General features: G+C 45.8%; 1 protein-coding gene across 1 annotated transcript in view; it reads left to right on the top strand.

Annotated features, from left to right (window-relative positions):
• Positions 1–26,459, top strand: part of LOC125281384 (dual oxidase 1-like) — a 280,501-nt gene that overhangs the window by 230,386 nt on the left and 23,656 nt on the right. Inside the window, 8 exon segments of the mRNA XM_057313040.1 lie at positions 23,770–23,817; positions 23,820–23,852; positions 24,042–24,203; positions 25,476–25,553; positions 25,556–25,662; positions 25,800–25,920; positions 25,923–25,994; positions 26,120–26,292. Coding sequence (XP_057169023.1) covers positions 23,770–23,817; positions 23,820–23,852; positions 24,042–24,203; positions 25,476–25,553; positions 25,556–25,662; positions 25,800–25,920; positions 25,923–25,994; positions 26,120–26,292 — 794 coding nt within the window.

Below are 26,459 nucleotides of genomic sequence, written 5' to 3'. Positions count from 1 at the left end.
AGCTCAAGGCCACATCCCTAGGATGACAAAGCCCCCCTTAAAGTGCTTGCCTGAGAAAGCTCAAGGCTGCCAAAATAATTTCTTATTTGTTCCAACCAATACCTGAAGGGAGGGTCCCTGGATTCCAATCTCTGTGGGAGGGCAGGAGACTAACTTCCTTGTGTCCCTAACTTCCCTAAGTTTGCTAACTGAGCTGCATTTCTCATGGAACACCTTCCCTTGCCACTTTTTGTAATTTTTTACTTCCCTGGTTCTACTGAGACCCCACTCACTGCCCCCCATTCCTTCATTCTCCCTTTAAAAGGCCCAGTCACCTCTGTACAAACCAAAGTTGTGTTCAGTTGACACTGCACGCTTTTCCCTACTGTCATAGTTAATACTGATTCAAATCCGTCCTTACCACTTTGACAGCTGTCTGGCTTTGTTTGTCTTTGACAAGATGTAATGCACTGTCCCCAGTTTACCCTGGTCCCCACCCTCCTCACTCCCTTCCTTGTGTAGAGGCTGAGTATAAGTTGGCAATTATCAACTCGCATGCTCTGCTATTTCATACAATGAAGTGGAAAGGAAAATAATTTTTATGCCCACACGTCTCTTCCAAAGAGGGAAAATGAGAGATACAGAAAGCCATGTGTCTCAAGAAGAATGGGAGAATGCACGATTCTTTTAGAAACAAAGGCCACGTCTACTTAATATTGAATACGTTGCTCTGGCTACTTTACTCCTAGACACTACCTGCCTGCTTCCTGAAGTCACCTGCCTTTGTATCCCAGAATCTAAAGTACCCACATCAAGCCATTGTTGAAGGCCTAAGTGGCTAGGCCGTCTGGACACAGTAATGAAATTATAGGCTTAAAAGCTACCTGAGGTACCTCCCCGAGGCCTTCAGCTTCCACTTTAGATGATCCTCAGCTCTTGGGTTTCCATGTGAGACCAACCATCCTCAGCGTTCATAGCCTTATTTCTTATCCCCTCAAAGCTGAACCGCCAAGTGTGTTAAGAAGAAGCATTTTAGAGAACCTTGGTGTTGGGCAAGTGGGTGGTCCTGCAGAAAGGATTGGTTCATTTCCCCCCATGTGGCTGTATCCATGGGGTCGGCAGGTAGTGGAGGATTGATATTCTGGGACATAATGTCAAAGGTACTGAAGAGAACGAAGCATTAAGACTGTCAACATTAGTTACAAGGCAGCGTCAGCTTCTGGCTTCATGCAGCATGAGCTGTGCTGTACTTGCCTGCTTATTCTTATTAAAACTGCAATTCCAAGTAATATTTATTGTCTTGGGCTAAGGACCTGATGACTGCCTGAGCAGCTAAAAGGAGTTGGTTGTATTGGTGTCCAAGACTTTCTTGACAAAAGATACAAAACTATTAACATTTTTCGAACATGAAGTGGTCCAGGCATTTAAGCATAAGATAATAATTTACAAAGGAATGTTTTTATCCCTGGAGAGCAGTGTGCTGAGTTATGGGTGGGCTAATTTTTTCCCCTTTTTTTCCTGTTTGCAAGAATGTGTCTAAGAGTCTGTTGCCCTCCATCATTAAAAGAGAATGTTGTACAGTCATAAGAATTCCTGGCAGGACCTTGACTGGCAGGAGTTGGTGGGTAAGGGCAGGGACCACATGAAGGGACACCAGAGAGGAGGGAGATGAACCAGGTTTATAATTCCCTTAGGGCCCAGACTCTGTTTCCACATACTTCTGGACTCCTTGGGTACCAGACCAATGAAAGAGAGATATATAAATGACGAACACCAAGCCCCTCCTCAGTCGTGATTAGGTGTGGACTGGACCATGAATGTGGGGTGTTCTGGAAACAGTCAGAATCAAGCAGGTTCATTCCATCCGTCTTTCCAGGGAAGATGGGTGTATTTATTTAACTTTCTATTGTGAAGAATTTGAAACATACACAATAGTCAACAGAAGTATATAGAAGCCCATGTGCTGACCACCAGCCCTAACTTCCATGAACCCAAGGCTGCTTCTGTCTATCCACGCCCCATCCTATATTATTTTTGGTGCAAAATTTAAACATTGTGTGACTTCACTCATAAATATTTAAGTATATAACATAACCTCAATAATACCATTTTCAGATCAAAAAATTGACAGTAATTTCTTAATGTTACTATTTAAATTTCTGATTATCTCAAAAATGACATAATTTTTATCAGTTTGTTTGAATCAGAATTCAAATAAGATTCACACTATGGTTAGGTTGCAATTCTGTGTCTCTTAAATCTCTTCTGATCTGTAAGATTCCCCTCCATCTCTTTTTTAATTTATTTAATTTGTTGTATTGTATTGTGTCATATTGTATTGTATTTTAATTCCAGTATAGCTAATATATGGGGTTACATTAGCTTCAGGTGTACAATACAGTGATTCAACAATCCCATATGTTCCTCGGTGCTCATCAAGATAAGTGTACTCTTAATCCCCTTCATCTGTTTCCCGCATCCCCACTTCCACCTCCCCTCTGGTAACCATCAGTTTGTTCTCTACAATTAAGAGTCTATTTTTTGGTTTGTCTCTCTCTTTTTCCCCCTTTGTTCATTTGTTTTCTTTCTTAAATTCCACACATGAGTAAAATCATATGGTATTTCTTTCTCTGACTGCCTTATTTCTGTAAGGATTATACACTCTAGATCTATCTATGTTATTGCAAATGGCAAGATTTCATTCTTTTAATGGCTAAATAGTAGTCCATATATATATCGAAAAAATATAACTTTACTACGTCTTCTTTATCCATTCATCTATTGATAGACATTTGGGCTGCTTCCAGAATTTGGCTATTGTAAATAACGCTGCAATAAACATAGAGGTGTGTATCCCTTCAAATTAGTATATTTGTATTCTTTCTTGTATTTGTATTAGCATATTTGTATTCTTGTAGTGTGATTACTGGATCATATGGTGGTTCTATTTTTAATTTTTTAAGGAATCTCCATACTGCCTTCAACACTGCTGCACCAGTTTGCATTCCCACCAACATCATCTCCTTTGTTCTTGTTCCATATCTGTTGGAGAAACTGGAATTTATTTTTTAAGTTGCATTTTGAAGTAAAAGCAGAACACATAGATGAATAAGTCTTACCCCAGATCTCCCAGCCACTATAGCACTTTGCCTTGTCCTCTATTGTGTCCCCTACTGGGTCACATTAGAATAGTTTGTCATGCTATTTTTTCCACCACTCAGGTGCCCTGGGGCCAGCAACAGTCTCTTACCCATTTCAGGATCCCCAGAACTAGCACGTTGTCCAAAAAGTGTTTTATTAAATACAGTAGAAAATTCCCATACGAATAGAAAGCCATGACCCACATGGAATCGGAATGGGTCTGGGAGGATGATTTGTTTGTGTAGAGCCTGTGAGGAAGCGGTTCCCACCCAGCAATGTGGGGTGACCAGAGTGCGTCAGGGTCCCTGTGGCAGGGGGAGGACATGTGCGGGGAATTAGAAAACATTTCCACAGTGGCTCTGATACCTACCCCATGACAGACTGTGAGAATGGCCTCAATTCTTCACACCTCCCTGTACCCAGGCCCTCTACCATGTGCCTTTTCAGTTGTCTCACTTCTAAGAGGTGAGCCTCTGTTCTCATCCTTTGATTTGGCTTTGGCCAAAGAACGTCAGCAGATATGATGCGTGCAGGGGTGTGAGACAACACTTTTCCATTTGCTCTTCCTGTCCTGCTCTTCTGCCTTCACCAATGAAAACACGCTGGAACTAGCCTGCTGGAGGATGAGGAGGGTGAAGCGAGTCCAAATGCCCTAGTCACTCCAGCCAAATCCATGTCCATTCTGATCAGCCAACACCAGCTGCCTCCCAGACTTAGGAGTGGGTCTCACTAAGTCAGAATCGTGCAGCCTAGTCAAGTCTAAATCACTAAATGCTTCTTGTTGAAGGCGCTAACTTTGTGATCACTTGTTATGCAGCATTATCGTGGTGACAGGAAACTGGTACAGCTCCTCTCTCTCTTTCTCTCTCTCTCACACACACTTAAACATACATACAAACATATGCATGCATACATTCTCCAAACTGAGATCTCTGATTTCAATCTACAGAGAAAAGACTAAAAATGTTAAAGATAAGCCATAAGGACATCAGGGTGATTAAATGGTGGTAGCATGGGTTATAATTCTTGTGAAAAAATTGTTCTGTAGTCCCCTTCTTGATACAAATGGGGGATTCTAAGGTTATAATGAATAAATTCTGAGGTTGGAGAGGGATAAGATTGCATGTATGTGAAATATTGTTAAATGATTCCTCTTGGGTGACTCTTCACTTTGTAGCCATAAAGAATGTATCACATAATCAGGTATTGGGCCTATCGTTTGTCTTCTTCAAAATTCTAGAAGTAACTAGGGGTGCCTGGGTGGCTCAGTGGGTTGGTTGTCTGACTCTTGATTTCGGCTCAGGTTATGATCTCAAGGTCATGAGATCGAGCCCCCATCAGGCTCTGATTTCAGCAGTGAGTGTGCTTCTCCCTCTTCCTCTGCCCCTCCCCTGCTCTCTCTCTCTCTCTAATCAATCAATCAATAAATATTTTAAAAACATTCTAGAGGTAACTAGAATTAACTAGGAGAAGGCTGAGAGATAAGATTTTGCCTTCTTATGAAAATCGTTTTGCCTTATAATGATTGTGACAAATATCTTACCTCTCTTCTTAATCAGCAGCAGCAAGAGCAGCTAATAGATACAGAGTGCTTTCCTTGTGCCAGGCCCTGTGCTTGGCACGTCATGTGCGTCATTTCATGTAATACTCAACACAAACTTCTCAGGGAGGAACTAATGTTAACCCATTTTACAAATGAGGAAACAGTCTCAGAAAGGTCAAGCAACATGTCCTAAGTTCATGTAGGTGGAAATGGCATACCTAAACTTGACATGTGTGACTCCATAGCCAGTGCTCTATATTATGTCACATCCTGTCACATCATGTCATAAAACACTCCATTCCAATATATTACTACATGTAATTCCCTGAGAGAAGGGACCATGTCTCTACTCTCTGTGGTATGTATTTCATGTCTATCTCCCATGCACTATGTATTCTCCATGCTTGGTAAATAATCATTGAACTGAAAATGAAAAAAACTTAATTTGTGCTCCACCCCACCCTTGGCACCCTGTTCTTTCTCAGTCTAGCCAACTTTTTGGGTGCCTCCGACTACCTCTGATGTTCTTGTAGCTGCAGTGCATACCAAGAGCTTCCTGCCTCTGCCACCACAGCACCTTTTCCTTTTCTGCCCCAAGGCTTTCTCTAACGCTAATGGAAGCCCATATAATCTATAGCAAGTGCTGGAAGGGCAGGGAATATGGGGAAGTTCATTCTTCTAAGGGTACCCCTCCACCAAAGGGAGTAGGGGCTGGTAGGTAAACATCCCACCCCCTTATCCTTTGGTGGAACAACTCTGAAGCATGTCCTCAGGGGGACTGAGTCCAGTGGCCCATAGTAATGACTCATCTGAATGGGTCATCCCAATAACAGCCCAATGACACATCCTTTGTCACTATCCCTCGCTCCAGTTTTCTGGGACCACCTTCCAAATAGACTTTGGGAAGGCTCTGCTTTCAGGATTATCCAAACCAAGGCCCCCAGTCTTCTCCCCACGGTAAATGACACCACTCTTCTGGCACCTGGTTGTTCAAGACAAATACTACGTATGATCCTTGACTTTTTTCTTTCCACCTCATATCCAATCATACCCATTGGCAACTAACCTTCTCCCTCTCTCCATGCTTGACCCCATGCTGCCCCCACCCCTCGCTTGGATTTCTAACAATAGCCTCTTCACTTCCTGACTTCAGTTTCCAGAATGATCTTTTAAGATGTTATTCATGCCACAGTGCTCTCCCACTGAAAGCTTGTTGGTGGTAATAATAATCAGGGCATTTGTGAAGCATTTTCTAGGAGCTAGAATCTGTTCTGAGGCTGTCAAGTGTATTAAACTCATTTAAACCTTACAAAACCCCTGAGAGGTAGGGACCACTTTTATCATTTTGTGATTTAGAGGAAAATTGAATATACAGTTACATAGGTGTTAAACAATTTGTCACTCTCCTTAACACGTGGCCTGCTTTACACCTTCTAAGTATTCAGAGTTGATGGCAACTTTTTTATGTCGCTGGATTACCAGTGAAAATGATTTTGCTCTTTATGGTTTCTGTTTGATGCACTCTGAAGGAGAAAGAAAAACCACTTCAAATTTACCAATCTGAAGCAAATTAGGCAGAATCCCAGGGGGAAGATGCAAACTACGATAAGAGAATCTAACTGTATTGCAAATATGAAATAACTTCACTGAAGAGAGTCAGGGAGGGGGATCGAGGGGAAGGTGTTGCCCCAAGTAAATTTGGAAATGCATGGAGTCTATACTCCTAAAGGCAAAAGGAACCGCACCAAACCTTGTGCTCTATTTGATCAACTTATTTCTCATAGGGGAAGAGTTAACGAGTTTGATGCTGTTATACTTGTATATGGAACAGAACAATTACGCTGATGGATGGTGATGATGGGAGCCAGTTTCTCATAGTTGGAGTGGGAATTTGCATGTGAGCAAGGGGAGGAAGCTGGAATGAGCCACGTGGTAATGGGACGGAGTTAGAGATATCAGTAAGAACTCATGTTTAACTCAATGTAAGTACACATGGTTACAGATAGATATGTGTGTTTATACATGTATTTCTTTGCTCTGTCAGCTTGAGACAGCCTAGAAGCAATGACACCCTCATGGCAATGAACACGCCTAGTGCCCAGATCTTGGTTTCGAATACCACCATCCAATAAAAGGAATCAGGGCTCCTTGGAGAAATCGCTTATTTTACAACTGGGGTGGGAAATATACCAGATGAGCCTGGAGACTTATAGTGCTATAAAATTTAAAAAGCACTAAAAAATGTAACACACACGCTGATGGGGTATGTCAAAAGACCACAGTAGCCAGCTGAAAGAGATCTCAATGGCCAAAGCTAGAACAATGTGAGCAAGAAAATAAAATGGTATTAAATAAAGCAGGAGTAAAATAAAAAATAAATATCTATGAGACCATACTGAGTATGAGCCCATACAAGTAAATGATGAATAATTAATGGGGCAGAAGAGACAAAAGTCCCAGGCAGAATTTCAAGTAGGTTATGTGGGTATTCCAGGCTCAACATGGTGGAGCACAACTCCCTACTCCTTAAGGCTGGGCTGCACACAGTGACCTCCTTCCAAAGAGCACTGTGTGGAAAGGGGAAATAAAAGAGGAGCTTTACAGTGGAGAAACCTGACCAACACTACCTTAGCCAGGTGCTCAAAGGCAAAATCAGCAGTCATATTCATGTCGATAGTGTGTGCCCTTGCTCTGAAGTGAGGAAGATGGCTCCGTGAGCTTCCTCCCGAAAACCCATCATCCCATTTTAATGGTGAGAAAAACAGCAGACAAATCTTCATAGAGGGACATCCTGCAATATACCTGGCCAGTAACTTCTCAAAACAGAAGACACGAATAGACACTTTTCCAAAGAAGATGTCCAGATGGCTAAGAGACACATGAAAAGATGCTCAACATCACTCAGCATCAGGGAAACACAAATCAAAACCATGACGAGATACCACCTCCCACTGTCAGAATGGCTAAAATTAACAACACAGGAGACAACAGGTGTTGGCGAAGATGCAAAGAAAGGGGAAAACTCTTGCCCTGTTAGTGGGAATGCAAACTGGTGCAACAACTCTGGAGAACACTTTGGATGTTCCTCAAAAAGTTAAATATAGAACTACCCTATGATCCAGCAATTGCACTACTAGGTATTAACACAAAGGATACAAAAATACAGATTCAAAGGGGTACGTGCTCCCCGATATTTATAGCTGCATTATTAACAATAGCCAAACCATGGAGAGAGACCAAATGTCCATCGACTGGTGAACGGATAAAGAAGAGGTGCTGTATATATACACAATGGAATACTACTCAGCCATCAGAAAAATGAAATCTTGCCATTCACAATGGCATGGCTAGAGCTAGAGTATATTACGCTAAGTGAAATAAGTCAGTCAGAGAAAAACAAATACCCTATGATCTCCGTGGAATTTAAGAAAGAAAACAGATGAACATATGGGAAAGGGCTAAAGGAAAAAAGGAGAGAGGGAAACAAGCCATAAGTGACTCTTAATGATGAGATCAAACTGACAGTTGATGGAGGGGGGTGGGGGGTGGATGGGCTAGACGGGTGATGGGTATTAAAGAGGGCATTTGTCATGATAAGCACTGGGTGTTGTATGTAAGTGAAAAATCACTGAAATCTACTCCAGAAACCAATATTGCACTGTAGGGTAACTAACAACACTAAATTAAAAAATAACTACCGAAGTCATCAAAAACGAAGGAAGTCTGAAAAACCGTCACAGTCAAGAGGACCCCAAGAAGACATAGTGATCAAGTGTAATGTGGTCTCCTGGATGGGATCTTGGGACAGAAAAGGGATATTAGGTTAAAAATCAAGGAAATCTGAATAAACTATAAACTGTTTAATAAGAATGTCAACATTAGTTCATTAATTGTAGCAAATGTTCAATTCTAGTGGAAGACGTTAGATAATAGGGGAATCTGTGGGCAGGGGGCTATATTTTTACTACCTTTGCAATTTTTCTGTATATCTAAAACTGTTCTAAAAAAACAAAAAGCAAATAAACAAATACAAAAACAAGGAAAAATAGAAAGTAAATCGAGTTATACCACAGGTGCTTACATAGTACTTCGTGGAGATTTGACAATTTCTGGCTAAGCTCACATAAACCACCCGGACAGATAACTTGGATTTCAGGGGGGACAGTATTTGGATCAGAGTTATCTGGTCCCACTATCAGCAATGATCAAATTCATCATGGAAAAGCCAAATCTGAGCCGCGATTTGCAATGGGGAGACATCTTTGATCCATTTCCCACCCCTACAAGAAGCAAAGAAACAAGAGTTCTAAAATTTCTTCCTGGAAGCTTCTCTCTAGCGATGCAAGGAAAAAAATATTGAGAGGAAGAAAATAAGTCTGTAAGCAAGCTTCTGCAGTATGACTTAGGGGAAAAGCATTTTGAGGATAACTTCTGATTCACCTTAACTAAACCCTTCAGTGCTTGAGGAAGTCACTGATGGACTTTCTTTTTCACAACCCGAAGGCCTTATTGAGGCAAAGTTCATTACTGTAGATCTGGGAAATACATTGAATTTGCCTGCTGAAGCAAGTGGCTTCCCACCCCTTTGGCTTATTTGCTCTCTATAGATATGACGCGGCTGGGAAGACTCTGATCCTTCTTTGTGTCTGCAAGACCCCTCTACTATCCCAGGCAGGGTTGCTGAAGCCTCAGTGTGGCAGACAGGGGAGCTCGGGAGAAGCTGAAGCATTAATACTACCCTGATTGTTTTCACTTTCACTTAAGTATAATTAACAAAGAAATTTCTAAGATACTTAAAATGTGCCTTGTGGTGATTTGATAGATGCATACATCCTACAAGGGTTGCCACCATCTAATTAACACATCCATCAATTCCCATATTTATCTTTTTGGGGGGGGAGTTTAGAACATTTATGTTCTGCTCAATTAGCAAATTTCAATTAAATAATACAACGTGATCCACTGTAGTCACCATATGCTACATTGGCTCCTCAGACCTTGTTTATCTTATAGCTGAAAGTTCATACCCTTTTACCAACCTTTCCCTACCTGCCCCACCCCCCACGCCTGGATGTTTTTGAGAAAAAAATGTCAGAGTTACTTTTAAATAAACAGTTATACAAACTTGAAAGATAATTGGTTCTACTTTCGATTTGCCTTCTCCGCCTCAATCGTTGTCGATCTGGGTTTCAGTCTGGATCCGGTGTTGTCAGAGCTCCACCCACGCGTCCTCGGGCCCTTTGCATTTTCAGGTGCACCTACTCTTGGGCTGGCTTCACCTTCCACAGCCGCCTCCTAAGCCTCTTCGGCAGGGCTGTTCCCAAACTATGGGAACTCACTTTGCCTGCAGACAGAAAACACAAACGCCTGGGGATTTACTGCCCCTGGGGGCAGCCCTGACCTGTGACTCACTGGGGTTGGGGTGGGGTGGTCCAGGGGTGGAGACGGGGGCTGGCCACCCTGATTGGTCAACTCCAAGTGTGCCCTTCACCAGGGCTGAGCCAAAGTGGCCCTCGGTGGGATTTTCTTGACATTTTACTGGTTTAGTCTTGCTCCCTTCTCTGGTCTACTACCCCAGTTGCAGTTTTGGCCCGAATATCCTGTGCTAACGAAGCCCTGTGTTCTATCACATAGAGCAGAGCTGCTCGGCTTTGGCACTGCCGACATGCTCATGGAGCATGCTCATTCGAGCCAGGTCGTTCTTTGTTGCGTGGGGCCGTCCTGTGCATTGTGGGATGTTCAGCAGTATCCCTTGCCTCCACCTGCCGGATGCCCTAGTATCGCCCCTCCCTCTCGCGCTGTGATCCAAATGTTTCCAGACATCCACAAATATCCCCTGCTGGCAAAATCATCCCCCTGTGAGAGCCACTGGCATAGAGGTTGCTTTAGCCTGAATGTGTCGTCCCCCCCTCCACACCCATATGTTGAAACCTAACCCTCAGTTAGGAGGTGGGGCCTTTGGGAGGTGATTAGGGCAGAGTCCTCATGAATGGGATTACAGTTCTTACAAAAGAGGCCTGAGTGAGTTCCCTAGCCCTTTCCACCACCTGAGGGTACAACAGAAGTCAGAGACCCTGAAGATGCCCGCCCCCAACCATGCCAGCACCCTGATCTCAGACTCCCAGCCTCCAGAGAAACAATCTCAGTCCAGCAGAGGTGCCAGAGGTGACGAGAGGTGAGGGTATAAAATAGAGGAGGGAGAATCAGCTCCAGCCTCCAGACCAGCAGCAGTTATGGGGATTATAGCTGATCTCACTGCTTCCCCTTCTGTTTTCCCAGGGGATGCCCAAAGCAGAATCCTGGACAAGCTTGTTCCCAGATGGGATGAATGTCTATTTCAGCAACTGGACTTGAGTCTCTTTCCCTGCTGCCAGAGGTCTTGATTGCTGATGGCTAACGGCTCAATCCCTCTCCAGGCGTTGCCTTGGCTGAAGGGAGCCACTTTACTCAAGGTTACACCCACCCCCTCCCTGAAGGCAGCCCATGTCCAGTGACTGGTCAATAAAGGAGTACAAAGGTCTAGTCCTTTTGAAGATTTGGATCTTTAACCCTGGAACATTTTCATATTTTATCTCTCTATCTATGTATCTATCTATTTGTTTGTTTTCAGTATGTTCTTTTTATTTAAAAAATTGAGTATAAAACCATAAGAGACTAGGGACTCGGAGAAACAAACTGGGTTACAGAAGGGAGGGGGTGGGGGGGATGGGGCAACCGGGTGGTGGGTATTAAGGAGGGCATGGGTTGTGATGAGCACCGGGTGTTATACATAACTAATGAATCATTGAACACTACATCAAAAACTAAGGATGTCACATGTGGTGGCTAACTGAACATATTTTAAAAAATTGAGTATAGGTGACACACAATGTCACATTAGTTTCAGGTGTGCACTGTAGTGATTCAACAAGTTTATACATGGTGCTAAGTTCACCACAGTGTGGCTGCCATCTGTCACCATACATCACTCTGACAGTATCATTGATGATATCTGTATGCTGTGTCTTTTATTCCTGTGACTTGGTCATGCCATCACTGTAGCCAATATGTCCTTCACCCATTTTGCCCAACCTCCCAAAGCCTTCCCCTCTGGCAATTATCAGTTTGTTCTCTGTGTTTGTAGGTCTGGTTTTGTTTTTTGTTTGTTTATTCATTTGTTGTTTCAGAGTCCCCGTATGAGTGAGATCATATGGCATTTGTCATACTCAGTCTGACTTACTCACTTAGCGTAATACCCTCTAGGTCCAGCCATGTTGTCTCAAACTGTACAACCTCATCCTTTTTATGGTCGTGTAGTATTTGTGTGTGTGTGTGTGTGTGTGTGTGTGTGTGTGTGTGTGTGAGACATCTTCCTTACCCGTTCATCTATTGACGGACACAGGCTGCTTCCGAATCTTGGCTATTGTAAATAATGTTGCAATAAACACAGGGTGTATATGTCTTTTCAAGTTAGTATTTCTGTGTTCTCTGGGTAAATACCTACTAGTGGAATTACTGGATCCTTTGGGAATTCTATTTTTAATTTTTTGAGGAAACTCCATACTGTTTTCCACAGTGGCTGCACCAATGTACATTCCCACCAACGGTGCACGAGGATTCGATTTTCTCCATATCTTTACCAGCACTTTTTATTTCTTGTCTTTTTTATTTCAGACATTCTGACGGGTGTAACACGACATCTCACTGTGATTTTCATTTGCGTTTCTCTGCTGATCAGTGATGTTGAGCATCTTCTCGTGTGTCTGTTGGGCATCTGGGTGTATGTCTTTGGAAAAACATCGATTCAGGGCGTCTGCCTGTTTTTTTCCATTGGATTAGTGGTTTGTTTGTTTGTTTGTTTGGTGTTGAGTTGTAGAAGTTCTTCATATATTTTGGCCAGATTAGCCTATCAGCAGATCTATCACTTGAAAATATCTTCTCTCATTCAGTAGGTTCTTTGTTTTGTTGGTGGTTCCCTCATTGTGCAAAAGCTTTTTCTTTTGCTGTAGTCCCAACAGTTTATTTATTTTTTATTTTTTTAATAATATTTTTTATTATATTATGTTAGTCACCATACAGTACATCCCCGGTTTCCGATGTAAGGCTCGATGAGTCATTAGTTGCGTATAACACCCAGTGCACCATGCAATACGTGCCCTCCTTACTACCCATCACCGGTCTATCCCATCCCCCCACCCCCAAGCCCTCAGTTTCTTTCCCAGAGTCCACAGACTGTCATGGTTCATTCCCCCTTCTGTTTATCCCCCCCCCTTTTTTGCTTTTGTTTCTATTCCCATAGGAGATGTATCTAGAAAAAATGTTGCTATGGCTGATATGTTCTTCAATTTTTTTTTTTCTGTCTTCCTGGGTTACTATTTTGGATGAAACTTCTGTGACTCTTATCTATGGACTCATATTTTCTAAGGCTTTGCCCTAGGATCTGGAAAACTTTTCTCCATTTATCTTCTACTTCATCTATTGAAATTTTTACTTCCATAATCATTTTTTAATTTCTAAAAACTCTTTCGTGTTTATCTGATTGTTCCTTTTACTCATAACACCCTATTCCTATTACATAGATGTATAATAAGTTTGTTCTCAAGTTCCTGTCTTTGTTTCTTTCAGAATCAGTTTTTTCTTTGTTTTGGTTTCTCTCTCTCTCTCACACACACACACGCGCGCACACACACGTGCGCGCACACGCACACACACACACACACGCACACACACACACAGCTGATTTGTTGTTTGCTGTCGAGACAGCTGGTCAGTATTACGTCCAGACGCTCTCCTGGGTGGAAAGTGCACCTGAGTGCTGTGACTGCTCATAGACAGACGTTGCTCCAGGATATTGTGAGGAACACTTTCCATTTGCCCTTCCTTCCACCCTGTCCCGATCCCTCCTGATCTCTGCCCTCCCAGTTGTGTTTGGTCAACGAGGCACGCTGGTAAGAGACGAGACCGAGAGAACAGAGTGTGGTCAGTGCGTTTACTTTCCTGTCTTCCTCCCCGCATGTTGTTTCGGGTTGTCTGTGCTCATCAGCAGAAGGTCTCAGATCTTTTCAAAATGACTCACCCTCCAGCTTTTGCTGACTGCTCCCTGCCCTTGTCTCTTCAACTGGGGGTTATGACAGCCCTGCTGCTTCTGGCCTTGGATCTAGCACCATCCCCTGTCTTCCCAGTACCCCCCCCCATGACTTTCCTTATTAGGACTCACCTTACCTTGACCTCCCTAGAAGGCAGAGCCAGAGGCAACATGCTATTTTTATCAGAGAGTTCAATCCCAGAGCAGAGGAATAAGGAAATGGGGTTAAGGAGGGGGAGCTGGTACTAGGAGACAGGATGATGCCGGCTGCCACTGAGTACGCTGGTTGCTCAGTCCTAAGAACAGGACTATGTTCTCAGATGGGGTGGAAGGAAGACAGGCTGTCCGGGGGAAGACGGGGGCAAAGGTTTGTCCACCAGCTCCCATCTCCCGTTTGCCAAAGAGCAGTAACTCCACAAGGTGCTCATGTACCAGCACTTTCAGGTGGCACGTGGCGGGCTCCAAGCATGGTCTCCTAGTGTCCCAACTCAGTCCGCTCATTAAGCCCCAGGGCGGAAGTAAAAGGTGTGCTGGGCAGGTATGAGGCATGTGCTGGCTGATGGCACCAGTGTGGTGGTCCTAAATGTTTGACGACTGGCTCTCCATTTCCATGGTGTGAATTCTCACCACGGCTGATTTCAATATAGATGCGGAAAAACGGTGTCTTGTATGGTATGTTCACCATAACGGGTACAATAGGCATCATACAGATACAATAGAATATACTCCAGAGTATAAATAATAGTAAAATGTAGCGAAATAGGTAAAAAGTAATGAGTTTTGAATATTCACTGCCTTTGTTTCTTATATAATTTATTTAGTTGTAAGTTTATATAACTTAATTTTTAAATAACGGTTGTTTTAATCCTCCCAAGCCAGTAAGGACTGGCTCCACAGACGTTACTGAACTGCATCTGCAAAAAGGCAGTTGGAGCCTGTCAAGTGGCCACTGAAGCAGTGGCTGGACCAAGAAACAGTTGAGGCCCAGAGGACCTGAAGCAGTGTTAGAGGAGTCTGGTGCAGTCCCTTACAGCGAAGCCCACTGTGCATTATTCTAATTGGGGTGTCAGGACCTAATGACACAACTGAGTAGGTTTAGGCCAACTGGCAAGTTGCACACTCTGCAGAGGCCAGAATCGGAGGTTGTATTTGAAAAGCACCGACAACCACTCATGAGAACACACCCCTCCCAGTACCTGCAGATTTTTCAGAGAAGGGTCCCCAGATTTCGAGCGGGATTCTGCACATGGGAGATAGGGACTCTCAGGAGCAGTTGTGTAAACATTCCTCACTTCCACTGTGTCTGGCTCCATTCCTTACTCCCCACCTCCACCAGACCTGCCGGTTCACAGACCGAAGCCTCTGGAATCCCGACAACCAGTCCAGCCCCCATGTCCCAGCAGCAATCTCTTAGGGTAAAGTGGGCAGCGGCTTCTTTCTCTCTGTGGGTCCACACATTTCCTGTGTTTGCTATTTCCAAGAAATGTGTTGAAATCTCTCAACTACCCGTCGCTAACTTTCTAGGTCTCTTTAATTTTATGGGTAAATTTATTTAATTTTTTTGCGCTATGAACCTGTTACCTCATTTGGGTGTTAGGAAGCAGACGAGACAAACACAGACGGTAGATCGTTTGCTTTTAATGGAGAAAGGGCTTCCATGTGATTAAGTAAAGCACGTGAGTGCTTGATTTTCACGAGTGTGACTACGTATTTATATCGTTACTTATGAGGGAGAGAAAAGCAAGCAGACAAATTAGTAAACACCTTTGAATTCACAAATGGCCACCTGTTCTCAGAGGATCCACGATAAAAATCTCGGCTCAATGAAAACAGTCAGTGCACTTGAAATCTCCAACACGGACTTGATTTCTGACCCACGGCGGCTCAGCAAACCTGACGTTCATGCTTCCCGCCTGTTAAATAGGCTAATGGTGCTTCTGAACGTGGCACGAACTTCAATGACCGAGATTGTTCCCAAAGATTTATAAACTTACACCTAAAGCCCTAAATTAGGACCTAACAGATTAAAAAGAGGGATAAAAACAAAGAGAAAGAGAGGTAGAGAGAGGCTGAATCCTGTTTTGAATAGAGGTTTTGTCAATCGGCCGGTAGAGATTATGAAGAATAAGAGCAAAATGACAAATCGGCCACAACTTCAAGCGACATCACTAAAAGTTTGCCTCATGTTTTCATCCGATTTTAAAATCTAACCTCATCATTGTGTTAGTGAGGCACTTTAAGAAAAAAAAATTCGGGATGCCTGGGTGGCTCCATTGGTTAAGCGTCTGCCTTTGGCTCAGGGCTTGATCCCAGAGTCCTGGGATCGAGTCTCGCACCGGGCTCCTCGCTCAGAGGGGAGCCTGCTTCTCCCTCTGCATGCCTCTCCCCCTGCTTGTGCTCGCGCGCTCTCTCTCTGACAAATAAATAAATGAAATCTTAAAAAATAATTCTTATTCAAGTGTAGTTACCATGTAGTGTCATATTAGTCTCAGGGGTACAATATCAACAGTTTACATTATTCAGCGCTCATCACAAGTGACCTCTTAATCTCCTTCACCTATGAATTATCCAACTGAATTCCTGCTTTTCCTTCATTTTTCGTAGGAAATAGAGGCTGTAGCCATTCACCTAGAGTGCTGATTCACCCATAGACTCATTTTCCTTTAAAGCAGCTTTTGTCTCTTTGAGAAGGGGTTTCCTTAGCAGGTGGGAGCTCAGACAGACTACGGTTAGCAGCTACAGCCTGACTTCTTGACCAGGGGCTCTGGGAGGAGTCACTCCAATCATATTGTTTGTGAAAGAGCTTTCTCTTCCTGGTGACCGAGATAATATCTTCAAAGTATCACATCTTTAAAATAAAGGTCCACGTGCCCGGAAGGAAGCTGACAAGCCCACGCAGCTAAGCGCTCCATCACCGTGTCCAGGAATGGAGCAAGGGCGTGACCCGCCAGGTGCCCAGAGGCAGCTGAGGCCAGACCCCACCTCCCAGCCCTGAACAGGGCCTGTCCACCTGTCCTGATTCCTGGTGCATATACTCTGAAGATCATTAGAAAGCTTTTTAAAATCCACCAAATGAAAAACGTATCACTGCCCCCTTGTTTATCTGTTCTCGTATTAGAGCAAATGGAGAAAACAAGCCTGGGGACTTAAAAGTGCAATAAGCCGGATCCTGGCAACATACACAGAGGTGGGCGTGACTATTTCAGCACAGGCCGGAGTGAATAAACTATCCATGTTAACAGGAAAATTACAGGCTAACTTCCATGAAAACATTCGAGTTTAGGTTCTCTTACCAGTTCCTGGGTGGTTTTTAAGGCATTCATAACCACGTATGCTGTTGGGCTGAAACAAACATTTTTGAACCTTAAAAAGTGCCCTTTGTTTCTCCTATCGTTTCCAAATCTTAATAAACCATCAGTCTCCACTTTGTGGAAAGGGAACTCAAGCAGAGAAATGGAGTAGGTCTCCTAAAATTTTTTTCAAGCATAGTTCCAGGACCTCATGGAAATGGGTTTATCAACCCTTGTCTGGGTTTCTGAGTTCAGACCACTGTCTACTCTCCTAATTAGTATGATTTCTTTCCTTGTAAAGAGTCTGACACTTCCATTGCCCCATAAGTTGCTCAAGAAGACCTCAAGGATAATAGTAAGAGGTAGAACCAGAGAGTCTGCTGTCAGAGATCCTGCCCTAAATCGTGTTAAAAGGCTGGGTGGAAGGAGCAATCAGGCTTGATCGTAGACCATCTGGGAGGAAGTAGAAAGTCACCGGAAGTGGCAAGCTAGCAAATCTGGGCAGGAGTCCAAGATAATTGTCTGTTTGGTATTATCTTGAGGCAGGACTGAGAAATAAGTGACACAAAAGCTGGAAGGGAAGATGGGAGCCAAGTATGGAGACCCTTCAATGCCAACCGTATCCATTAGCAATTGGGTCAGCCACTGTGACAGAGATCCAAATTCTGTAGCTTCAGTATATTAGGTGGTAACTCTCTCATGGATAAGAAGTCAGGAGGTCGGCTCTCTAGAACTGGTATGACAGCTTCGGGAACCCAGGCTCCATCTACCTTTCTGATTCTCCACCCTTGAGCCTATCTGTTGGCAGTAGGCACCCCCACCATCTTGTCCATGTTGTAGGTCTGATCCTGAGAAGGAGAAGCAAAAGGATGATAGGCCATGCCTCTTCAGGTGAGTTAGCTCCCCTACGAGAGTTTTCTTAAGGAAGCCCCAGGGATTCCACATACAGCTCTGAGACCACCCCTGGCTGCAAGGGAGGCTGGTCAGTGCTCTTTTCTAACGGGGCATTTCTTCCTGGAATAAAATCAGTGTCCGAAGACATGAAGGAAGAATGGATGTTGGGTAGCAGTTTCGAGCTCACCAGCCTAAGGAGCGCAAACCATTTTCTTCGGCAATGGGAAGTTGTTGGAGGATTCTGAGGAGAGAGGAGAGGGGACTGGGTCAAGGAGATGAAATGGCAGGGGGTGTGGGGAGAAGTGGAGAGGGGAGAGCAGAGGCGATGCTGTGTGGATGTGCACAGAGCGGAACGTGGACAAATACACTCCAACCACTCATTGTCACCTGGGAAACTGAGGCAGCTGGATGGCACTGCTTTAAGAAATGCCATCCCTGCAGCTCTTGAGGTAACAGGGCTGACTGTTCACTGAATGTCTTTAGCTAGAATATGAAGAGCCAAGTCAACTGCCATGTGAGTAGCAGTGTTATCTATCAAGCTCGGTGTCATTTCTTCTTTAACACACATGTATTCCTTCCATAAAGCTACCCTAGAACACTTTCTCTTCTGTCCTTTGCACTCATTTTGACAGTAATATAATGCCTTATAATTAAATCATATTGAAACCTTCAATTTAAACTATGTACAAACAGACTCGGAAATTCTGTCATGCTTAGCACATCGGCACCAACTCATATGCAATTCGTAGTCACAATTGAACAGGTATTTAGATCAGTGAGATGTTGATGAGCTTTATGACTCAAAAAACAAAGCCCAGATACATGAAGTAAACACAGCAGTAATAAATAAAGAGGACGGGCTAACGCACACATGATTTACAATAAATCATAGACTCCATTGTTGGTCTGATGTGACATTTGAATACAGTTATTCTAATGTTTACAGGCTTATTTTAAGGTTTACTATCTGGATTTGGAATGTTGGGATTTCTGAGATGTTTCAGTGATTTATGGAGACAAAGGGATGGAGTATTTGAAGTCGGAATTGTTCTATACATGGCATGGTTTCCTGCCTTGGTTACCCACTCTGAGGATATCTGAAATTGTAAGGTTATGTTTGAGCTACGATAATTTTCTTTCAAAAAGGGACACGTAACTGGTATGATGTAGTTCGTAGTCATCGACACTGATATTCAAAGACTGGCGCAATATTAGAAACGGCCAGATTTCATGGGGAGCCTGGGTGGCACAGCGGTTGGGCGTCTGCCTTCGGCTCAGGGCGTGATCCCGGCGTTATGGGATCAAGCCCCACATCAGGCTCCTCCGTTATGAGCCTGCTTCTTCCTCTCCCACTCCCCCTGCTTGTGTTCTCTCTCTCGCTGGCTGTGTCTGTCAAACAAATAAATTTTTTAAAAATCTTAAAAAAAAAAAAAAGAAACGGCCAGATTTCAGGTCACAAAACACTCTTGAGGACTTTCGGGGACTGATCTGTGTGAAAAAAGGCATCTCTGTGTTGGCTGTTTAGAGGTTAGCAAAAAATAAATCAACCCACAGGACACCTCATATCTGCCACTGACTCAGCCCCTCACCATAGGAAGACTTACATGTTTCCAATCCCACAAAGACATAACATCTTTTGTGTTTTAAAACCTAGGTTTCTTGTGAAAGGACATGATTCCACTTCCAAGTGCACATTTGGTAGAAAAGAATTCTTTTTTTTTTGTAAGATAAAACACAGATTAAATATTTATTGAATAATAACTTCTCAGCAAAAAGTTTTCGTTTCCAGTAAACAACAAAATCACATGTTAATCCATACTTTTCCATACCATATTCTTTTTTCAGAATCACAAGCAACATTTAAATATAAACCGTCACATCTAAATTAAAGGCTCTTCTGAATCATTTTGGCCATAACAGCTCTCTACAGATTACATACTGCTCTCCTTCGAACCTACGTTCTTCATCTTTACTTTTCTTTTTTTTTAATTAATAATATTTTTTTTTTCAAGATAAAATGCTTCTGCACAGCCAAGGAAACAGTTAAAAAAAAAAAAAACTACTAAGAGGCAGCCCACAGAATGGGAGAAGGTATTTGCAAATGACACTCCAGATCAAAGACTAGTATCCAAGATCTACAAAGAACTGCTCAAACTCAATACACGGGAAACCAATAATCAAATCAAAAAATGGGCAGAAGATATGAACAGACACTTTTCCAATGAGGACATACAAATGGCTAACAGACACATGAAAAAATGTTCAACATCATTAGCCATCAGGGAAATTCAAATCAAAACCACACTGAGATACCACCTTACGCAGGTCAGAATGGCAAAAACTGACAAGGCAGGAAGCAAGAAATGTTGGAGAGGATGTGGAGAAAGGGGATCCCTCTTACACTGTTGGTGGCAATGCAAGTTGATACAGGCACTTTGGAAAACAGTGTGGAGGTCTCTTAAAAAGTTACAAATTGAGCTACCCTTTGATCCAGCAATTGCACTGCTGCGTATTTACCCCAAAGATACAGACGGAGTGAAGAGAAGGGCCATATGGACCCCAATGTTCATAGCAGCATTGTCCACGATAGCTAAATTGTGGAAGGAGCCGAGATGCCCTTCAACAGGTGACTGGATTAAGAAGAGGTGGTCCATATATACAATGGAATATTATTCAGCCATCAGAAAAAACGATTTCCTAACATTTGCAGCAACATGGACGGCGCTGGAGGAGATAATGCTAAGCGAAATAAGTCAAGCAGAGAAAGACAATTATCATATGGTTTCACTCATTTATGGAACGTAAGAAGTAGGAAGATCAGTAGGAGAAGAAGGGAAGAAGAAGGGGGGGGGTAAACAGAAGGGGAAATGAACCACGAGAGACTATGGACTCTGGGAAGCAAACTGAGGGCTTCAGAGGGGAAGGGGGTGGGGGAATGGGATGGGCTGGTGATGGGTATTAAGGAGGGCACATATTGCATGGTGCACTGGTGTTATATGCAAGTGATGAATCGTGGAACTTTACATCAAAAACGAGGTATGTACCGTATGGTGACTAACAGAATAAAAAAATATTATTAATAGAAAAGAATTCTGTTCACTACTTCACCCAGTCGCATCCATCCTGTGAGGAAGAGTCTTGGTTTAAGATGGGCACTCTGGCCTCTTTTTTAGTTGCTAATTACCAATTTTAGATGTTCCTCTTTGACAATGAATTTCTGGCACAATGTCTGTTTTCATTCAGAGAAACTCTGAGATTTACAAATTCCGCAATCTCTGCTGATCAGTTAATGATGTGGTAAACAGGGTTTCACAGCTAGACAGATGGAGACGGCTCTCCAGTGCCAGAAGCTGAGGAGGTCAGGATCTGGATGGCAGGGACTGCTCCAGGGGATTTATCGAAAACTATAAGACTCAAAACAGAAGATACTCATCCAAGCTCGAGAGTGATGGTTGTTCTTTCTGACAGAGATATAACCCAGTTTGCCTACAAAAACACTCACATTATTAAAAACAAAACTAGCAGAGGTCAGATGAATTTTTGGTGGCTAAACATCCAGGTCTCCTTCTCTGGCTTTGCTCTGCCCCTCACGCATCACATTCACCCAATTCTATCATAGTGTATCTTGTTCATAAGGAATAGGGGGCCAAGTGATGGTGTCCTTTAGCTTCCTGTAATCTACCGACCCCTCCATTAAGCCACCCCAAATTAACAAACCACCCACGTGATATTGAGGTTCTTGCCGTATTAAGGTAGCTCTATATAAGTCCCCTGATCCCCCTTTGAACCAGGTGGCCGCCCCTAAACCCTGCCTGTATGGAAATTTTTGCTCAGTCGCTGCTTAGAGGATTAAGTTTATCCTAAGCTGACAGAAGAGCCTTCTTTCTACATCACTACAAAGCTGGTGAATGAACCTACCTGAGGACCAGGCACCAGCCAGACATCTGGGCAGCAGTGAGTCTGCTCATCTTTGGAAACCCAGAGAGAGCCAACCAGCTCTAAGACTTGTATGATGGCCAGCACGAGAGCTGTCGTGTGGTGTGTAAGTGAGGATGCCTCCTTACCCTACCAAGGCACATAAAGTAAAGGGTTGCTTCCTGCCAGGAGTTTGCAGGAAGCAGAGCAATGACTCGGTTCAGCCACAGAGGCCTCCTGCCTCAGCATCCAGAGCGAGGGTTAAAAGTGGTTAATGTGGGGACATGGAATGGATTCCTTGCCAGCCCTGGCCTCCGTCAGTGGCAGCAGGGAAACTGCCATCTTACGGGCAGGGCACTCTTTGGAGAACAGTTGGAGTAAAGAATCCGTGGAGAAGCTGAAACAAATATGGCGGTATCTGTTCATTTGGTAAATCCTAACTGGACACTGATTTGACGCACACATCACGCTAGGTATGGAGGATACAGCTGTGAGTGGAAACAGTTCCTGACCCTAGGGGACTTCTAGGTGGCAAGAGGAGAGGAAGCTGAACACTGTGGCCAACCAAGAACCGGAAATGTTGGGTGGGAACTCTTAGTGGGGTCCCTGAAGAAGATATCATGTGCCACATCCTCTCAGCCCACCTAGTGCTCACCCGCAGCTGGCGGGCAGTTTCTACGTACCCTGACAGTTTCCTACCTCCAGTACCTGTTTGCCTCTCCTTCCTTCTCCACCTGAGGGCTGGAAGACACTTACTGCCCCTAGTGCAACATTCAGCCAGTTGGTGGATAGATTCCCTGGCTTCCTCCCTGCTCAATAGGCAATTCTGAGGTGTGCCCATACAGTCTTCAAGAGGCCACCAACAGGAGTGAGCCCCAGTTGCCCTCAGCAGTAACTCACTCCGTGACAAGTCCCATATTGATGCCCCTGCCTTACTTCCCCACTTCCTCCAGCACATCCTGGGCCACCTCCCAGTTAGCCACGTGGCTCAAATCCTTCCCTCAGGCTCTGCCTTTAGGGGTTAACCTGCCTCAGGCTAAGGATCTGAAGTACCATGTGGCACACGGCACTTTTGAGTAAGTTGGAAGATGGAATCTGACTGGTCACCTGATCTGCTGACCAGAAGGACCTCCATTCCATCTCTGATTCTGAACCTTTCCCTCTTCCCTCACTGCCTGAGTTCTTCCCTCAACAACTGAGTGCTCCCTCCCAGATCCTAGTTTTTGGAAAGTATAATAGGGTCAATAAGAGGAATTACATGAGGAACATGATTCCTCAAAGGAGGAGGAGGCAAGGTTCTCCCTTGACCAGGAAGTCCCTGATCCCACCCCCAGAAACTGGAAAAGAGACCAGAATAGCAACAGGCGGCAGAGCCACAGCCCCAGGGCCCACACACTTGCCCTGGGTGGGGGGGCGGCTCTGCTCAGCAGGAGAGGGCCAAGCCCCTCTCCACACTGCCCGTACCCAGGGAGTGGTCACAGAATGACCTCTCCTTTCCTGAGTGGAAGAGTGGTTGGCTTTGGGGCAGCGGCTGGCTCTTGCTCCGTATATCTTAGGGCTGGGACTGGTTTCTGTCCTGCCTTGTCCCTAGGGAGCTGAGGGGTGAGGGCACTAGAAGGCTCCTGCATGCCCCTCCACATCGCCACTGTTCTCCAGCTTTGTCTTGTTCTCTGAGGTTATTTGTCAGCACACACTGCCCCTGTCTCCACTGCTTCAGGGCTCCCTGCCATGTTTCCCCCACTGAGCAGCTAGAAGAATGAGCTCGAGTTTGGATATCACTTTGTCCTTGGTTCTCTCCCTCTGCCGCCTACCTTCCACACTGTGCTGGGTTTCCACCTTCTGCTGCTCCCCTTGCCAGGCTACCAAGACGCATATCCTGCAGGCTTGCCTGTCCTCTCATGCCTGGACTTGCCCAGCTGCCCCTTCCCTCTGTTCTCACACAGGAACTCAGAACCCCATTTCCCGGGAGGTGCAGCGATTTGATGGGTGGCACAAAACCTCATGGAGCACAGATGGGGCAGCAAAGGTAGGTGAGGGCCAAGTGGAAACAGGCCTAGGGGCAGGGTTACCCGAAGGGGCAAGGGCTGGCAGGTACCAGCAGAGGCTCATGCATTCTTAAGGTTTTAGGATCTGTGGTATGGATGGAAGCCTGGGAGAGGGGAGGTAAGGGAGCCCCACTGAGGATTTATCTTTGTTCCTACCCCTCCTACCCCAGGCTCTCAGCTCCAGCGCCTGGTTCCAGCCAGCTATGCAGATGGTGTGTACCAGCCCTTGGGAGAACCCCAGCTGCCCAACCCCAGAGACAGCAACACTGCCATGAGGGGCCCTGCAGGGCAGGCCTCCCTGCGAAAGCGAACAGTGCTGGGAGTCTTCTTTGGTGAGGGCCTCAACCTCTGGGGGAGGGAGGCCAGTAGGGTCAGCTGGACACCTCTATGTCTGAGGGGGGAGTCAGGAAGTGAGGGAGAGAAGTGATGGTGGGTCTTAGAGATGTGGGTGAGAGATGAAGGGGCAGGCAATGGGATGGGGTATTCTTACCCAAAACTGGATTTGCCTCTTGGTGGGTATTTAGCCAAAAGACACAAGAAAGCCAAGATTAGAGAGTTTTACTTGGAACAAGTAAGGGAAAACATGGAGGATATTTCCCAAAGCAGTCTGTTCCCGAATAACAAAACTGGGGAAGTTTTAAGCTAAGGGTCTGTATGGATTCACCAAGGCACTTGTGCAATGGAGAATTCAGCCTAGAATTTAGGCTAAAGTCATCATAGAATGACAGAGTCCAGGTCTTAATTGATGGAAATCACAAGGGCCAGCAAGGGTTGGCATCAATTGTCTGCCTTTAATTGATCTGATATCTGAATATTCAAAGAAGTTTAAAGCCTGCAAAGATAACTCAAGAATGTGCTTTGAGCGAGTAGTCATAAATCACAAGATGTCTGGGGCCTAAAAGGATTTTTCTTAAGTCAAGAAAGCTATGTCTTGTATTTCTTTTTCTGGAGAAGGAAAAGTAGAGGGAGAAAGTCTGAGTGGGGGAGGCATAAATTTGCCCCACACTGAGCTGCCGATGGGACTACAGGTAGAGGCTGGAGCCTGACAATAATCTGGCAGGGGCTCTTGGTGGACCCTGTTTTCACTCATGGTCCCTGTGACTCCTGGGACAGTCTCAGGCCAGGGTTCTGATTTTGACAAGAGCGCTGGAGGCCGGGGTGTCAAAATGGGGGTGCTAGGGTGGGTGGTCTGACCCCAGTGACTGTGGGTTGTTGGCTCCCAACAGGAATGTTGGGCTCCTGCTGGCCACCCAAGGTGCCTACATTTGATTCCCAGTGTCCGGTGTTGCAGTGAGACTGGCAGTTTCTCTGGGCAGGCTGCTCCCAGCTGCATGTTGGAGCAGGTGTTCCCAGCCTGACTGTCCAGGCACACTCACCCGGCACCTCCCAGTTACCAAGGAGAGGACCAAACCGGCAACGAAAGCAGTTTGGACCAGGGTGTAACAAAGCACTGGGAAAGGTGGAGGAGGTCAAGACTTGGACTTGCCAAAAGTGGCTGAGTCGTCTTTTGAAGCTTCAAAGGGAGTCGGGGAATCCAGATACCTGATGCTGAAGGGAGAGTGGTCCTTAGCTGGTCCTTGCACGCCCTCCCCCGTTGTGGACAGGCTACCACGTGCTCTGGGACCTGGTGAGCGTGGAGACCACGGGCTGCCCAGCCGAGTTTCTCAACATCCACATCCCGCCCGGGACCCGGTGTTCGACCCTGACCGGCGCGGGAACGTGGTCCTCCCCTTCCAGAGGAGCCGCTGGGACCCCGAGACCGGACAGAGCCCCAGTAATCCCCGGGACCTGGTGAGACGAGACGGGCGGGGTGCCGGGTTCTGGGCCGGGCTGGGCGGGGAGAGACTCCCACCCCCTCGCCCACCGACACCCGCCTCCGCTACCCGACCCCGGGCGCACCTCGGCTCACCCTCCTGGTGCCCCCGCAGACCAACGAGGTGACGGGCCGGCTGGACGGCAGCGCCATCTATGGCTCCTCGCCCTCGTGCAGCGACGCGCTGCGGAGCTTCTCCCGCGGGCAGCTGGCGTCGGGGCCCGACCCCGCCTTCCCCGCGACGCACAAAGCCCCCCGCTCGTGGGGACGGCGGCCGACCCCGCCACCGAACAGCGCGGCCCCGGGGGCTGAACGGCGGGGCGGCGGCGCGGGGCGGGCTGCGGCGGCCGGGGCGCGGGGCGGGCTGCGGACGGCAAAGTTGCGCTGCCCGCCGTCGCGCCGCCGCCCAGCTCCTCCCCTGCGGCCCCGCGTCGCGTCCAGCCTTCGCGGCGGAGCGAGGGAACCGCGACCCCTTCCTGCAGGCGCCGGGCCTGCTGTGGGGCCGCTACCACAACCTGTGCGCGCAGCGGCTGGCCCGCGAGCACCCGCAATGGGGGGACGAGGAGCTGTTCCAGCAGGCGCGCGAGAGGGTCACCGCCACCTACCAGGTCCGTCACTCGGCCTCTCTCCGTCCTCCCTCCCCGCCTTCCTCCCCCCTCCCCCAGGCTGCTGCGCGGGAGACGCCGCTGCCCCGCAGAGCCCTCCATCGTCGCACAAGCAGCCCCCGGAAACGCCCTTTTCCAGGAGGACACTGCTCCCCAGAACTGGAGCTAGC

The sequence above is a fragment of the Ursus arctos genome, unplaced genomic scaffold (genome assembly GCF_023065955.2).
Source record: "Ursus arctos isolate Adak ecotype North America unplaced genomic scaffold, UrsArc2.0 scaffold_16, whole genome shotgun sequence".
Taxonomy (NCBI): Eukaryota; Metazoa; Chordata; class Mammalia; order Carnivora; family Ursidae; genus Ursus; species Ursus arctos.
The sequence above is the reverse complement of the archived record's forward strand: the minus strand, read 5'-3'. Positions and strand labels throughout refer to the sequence as shown.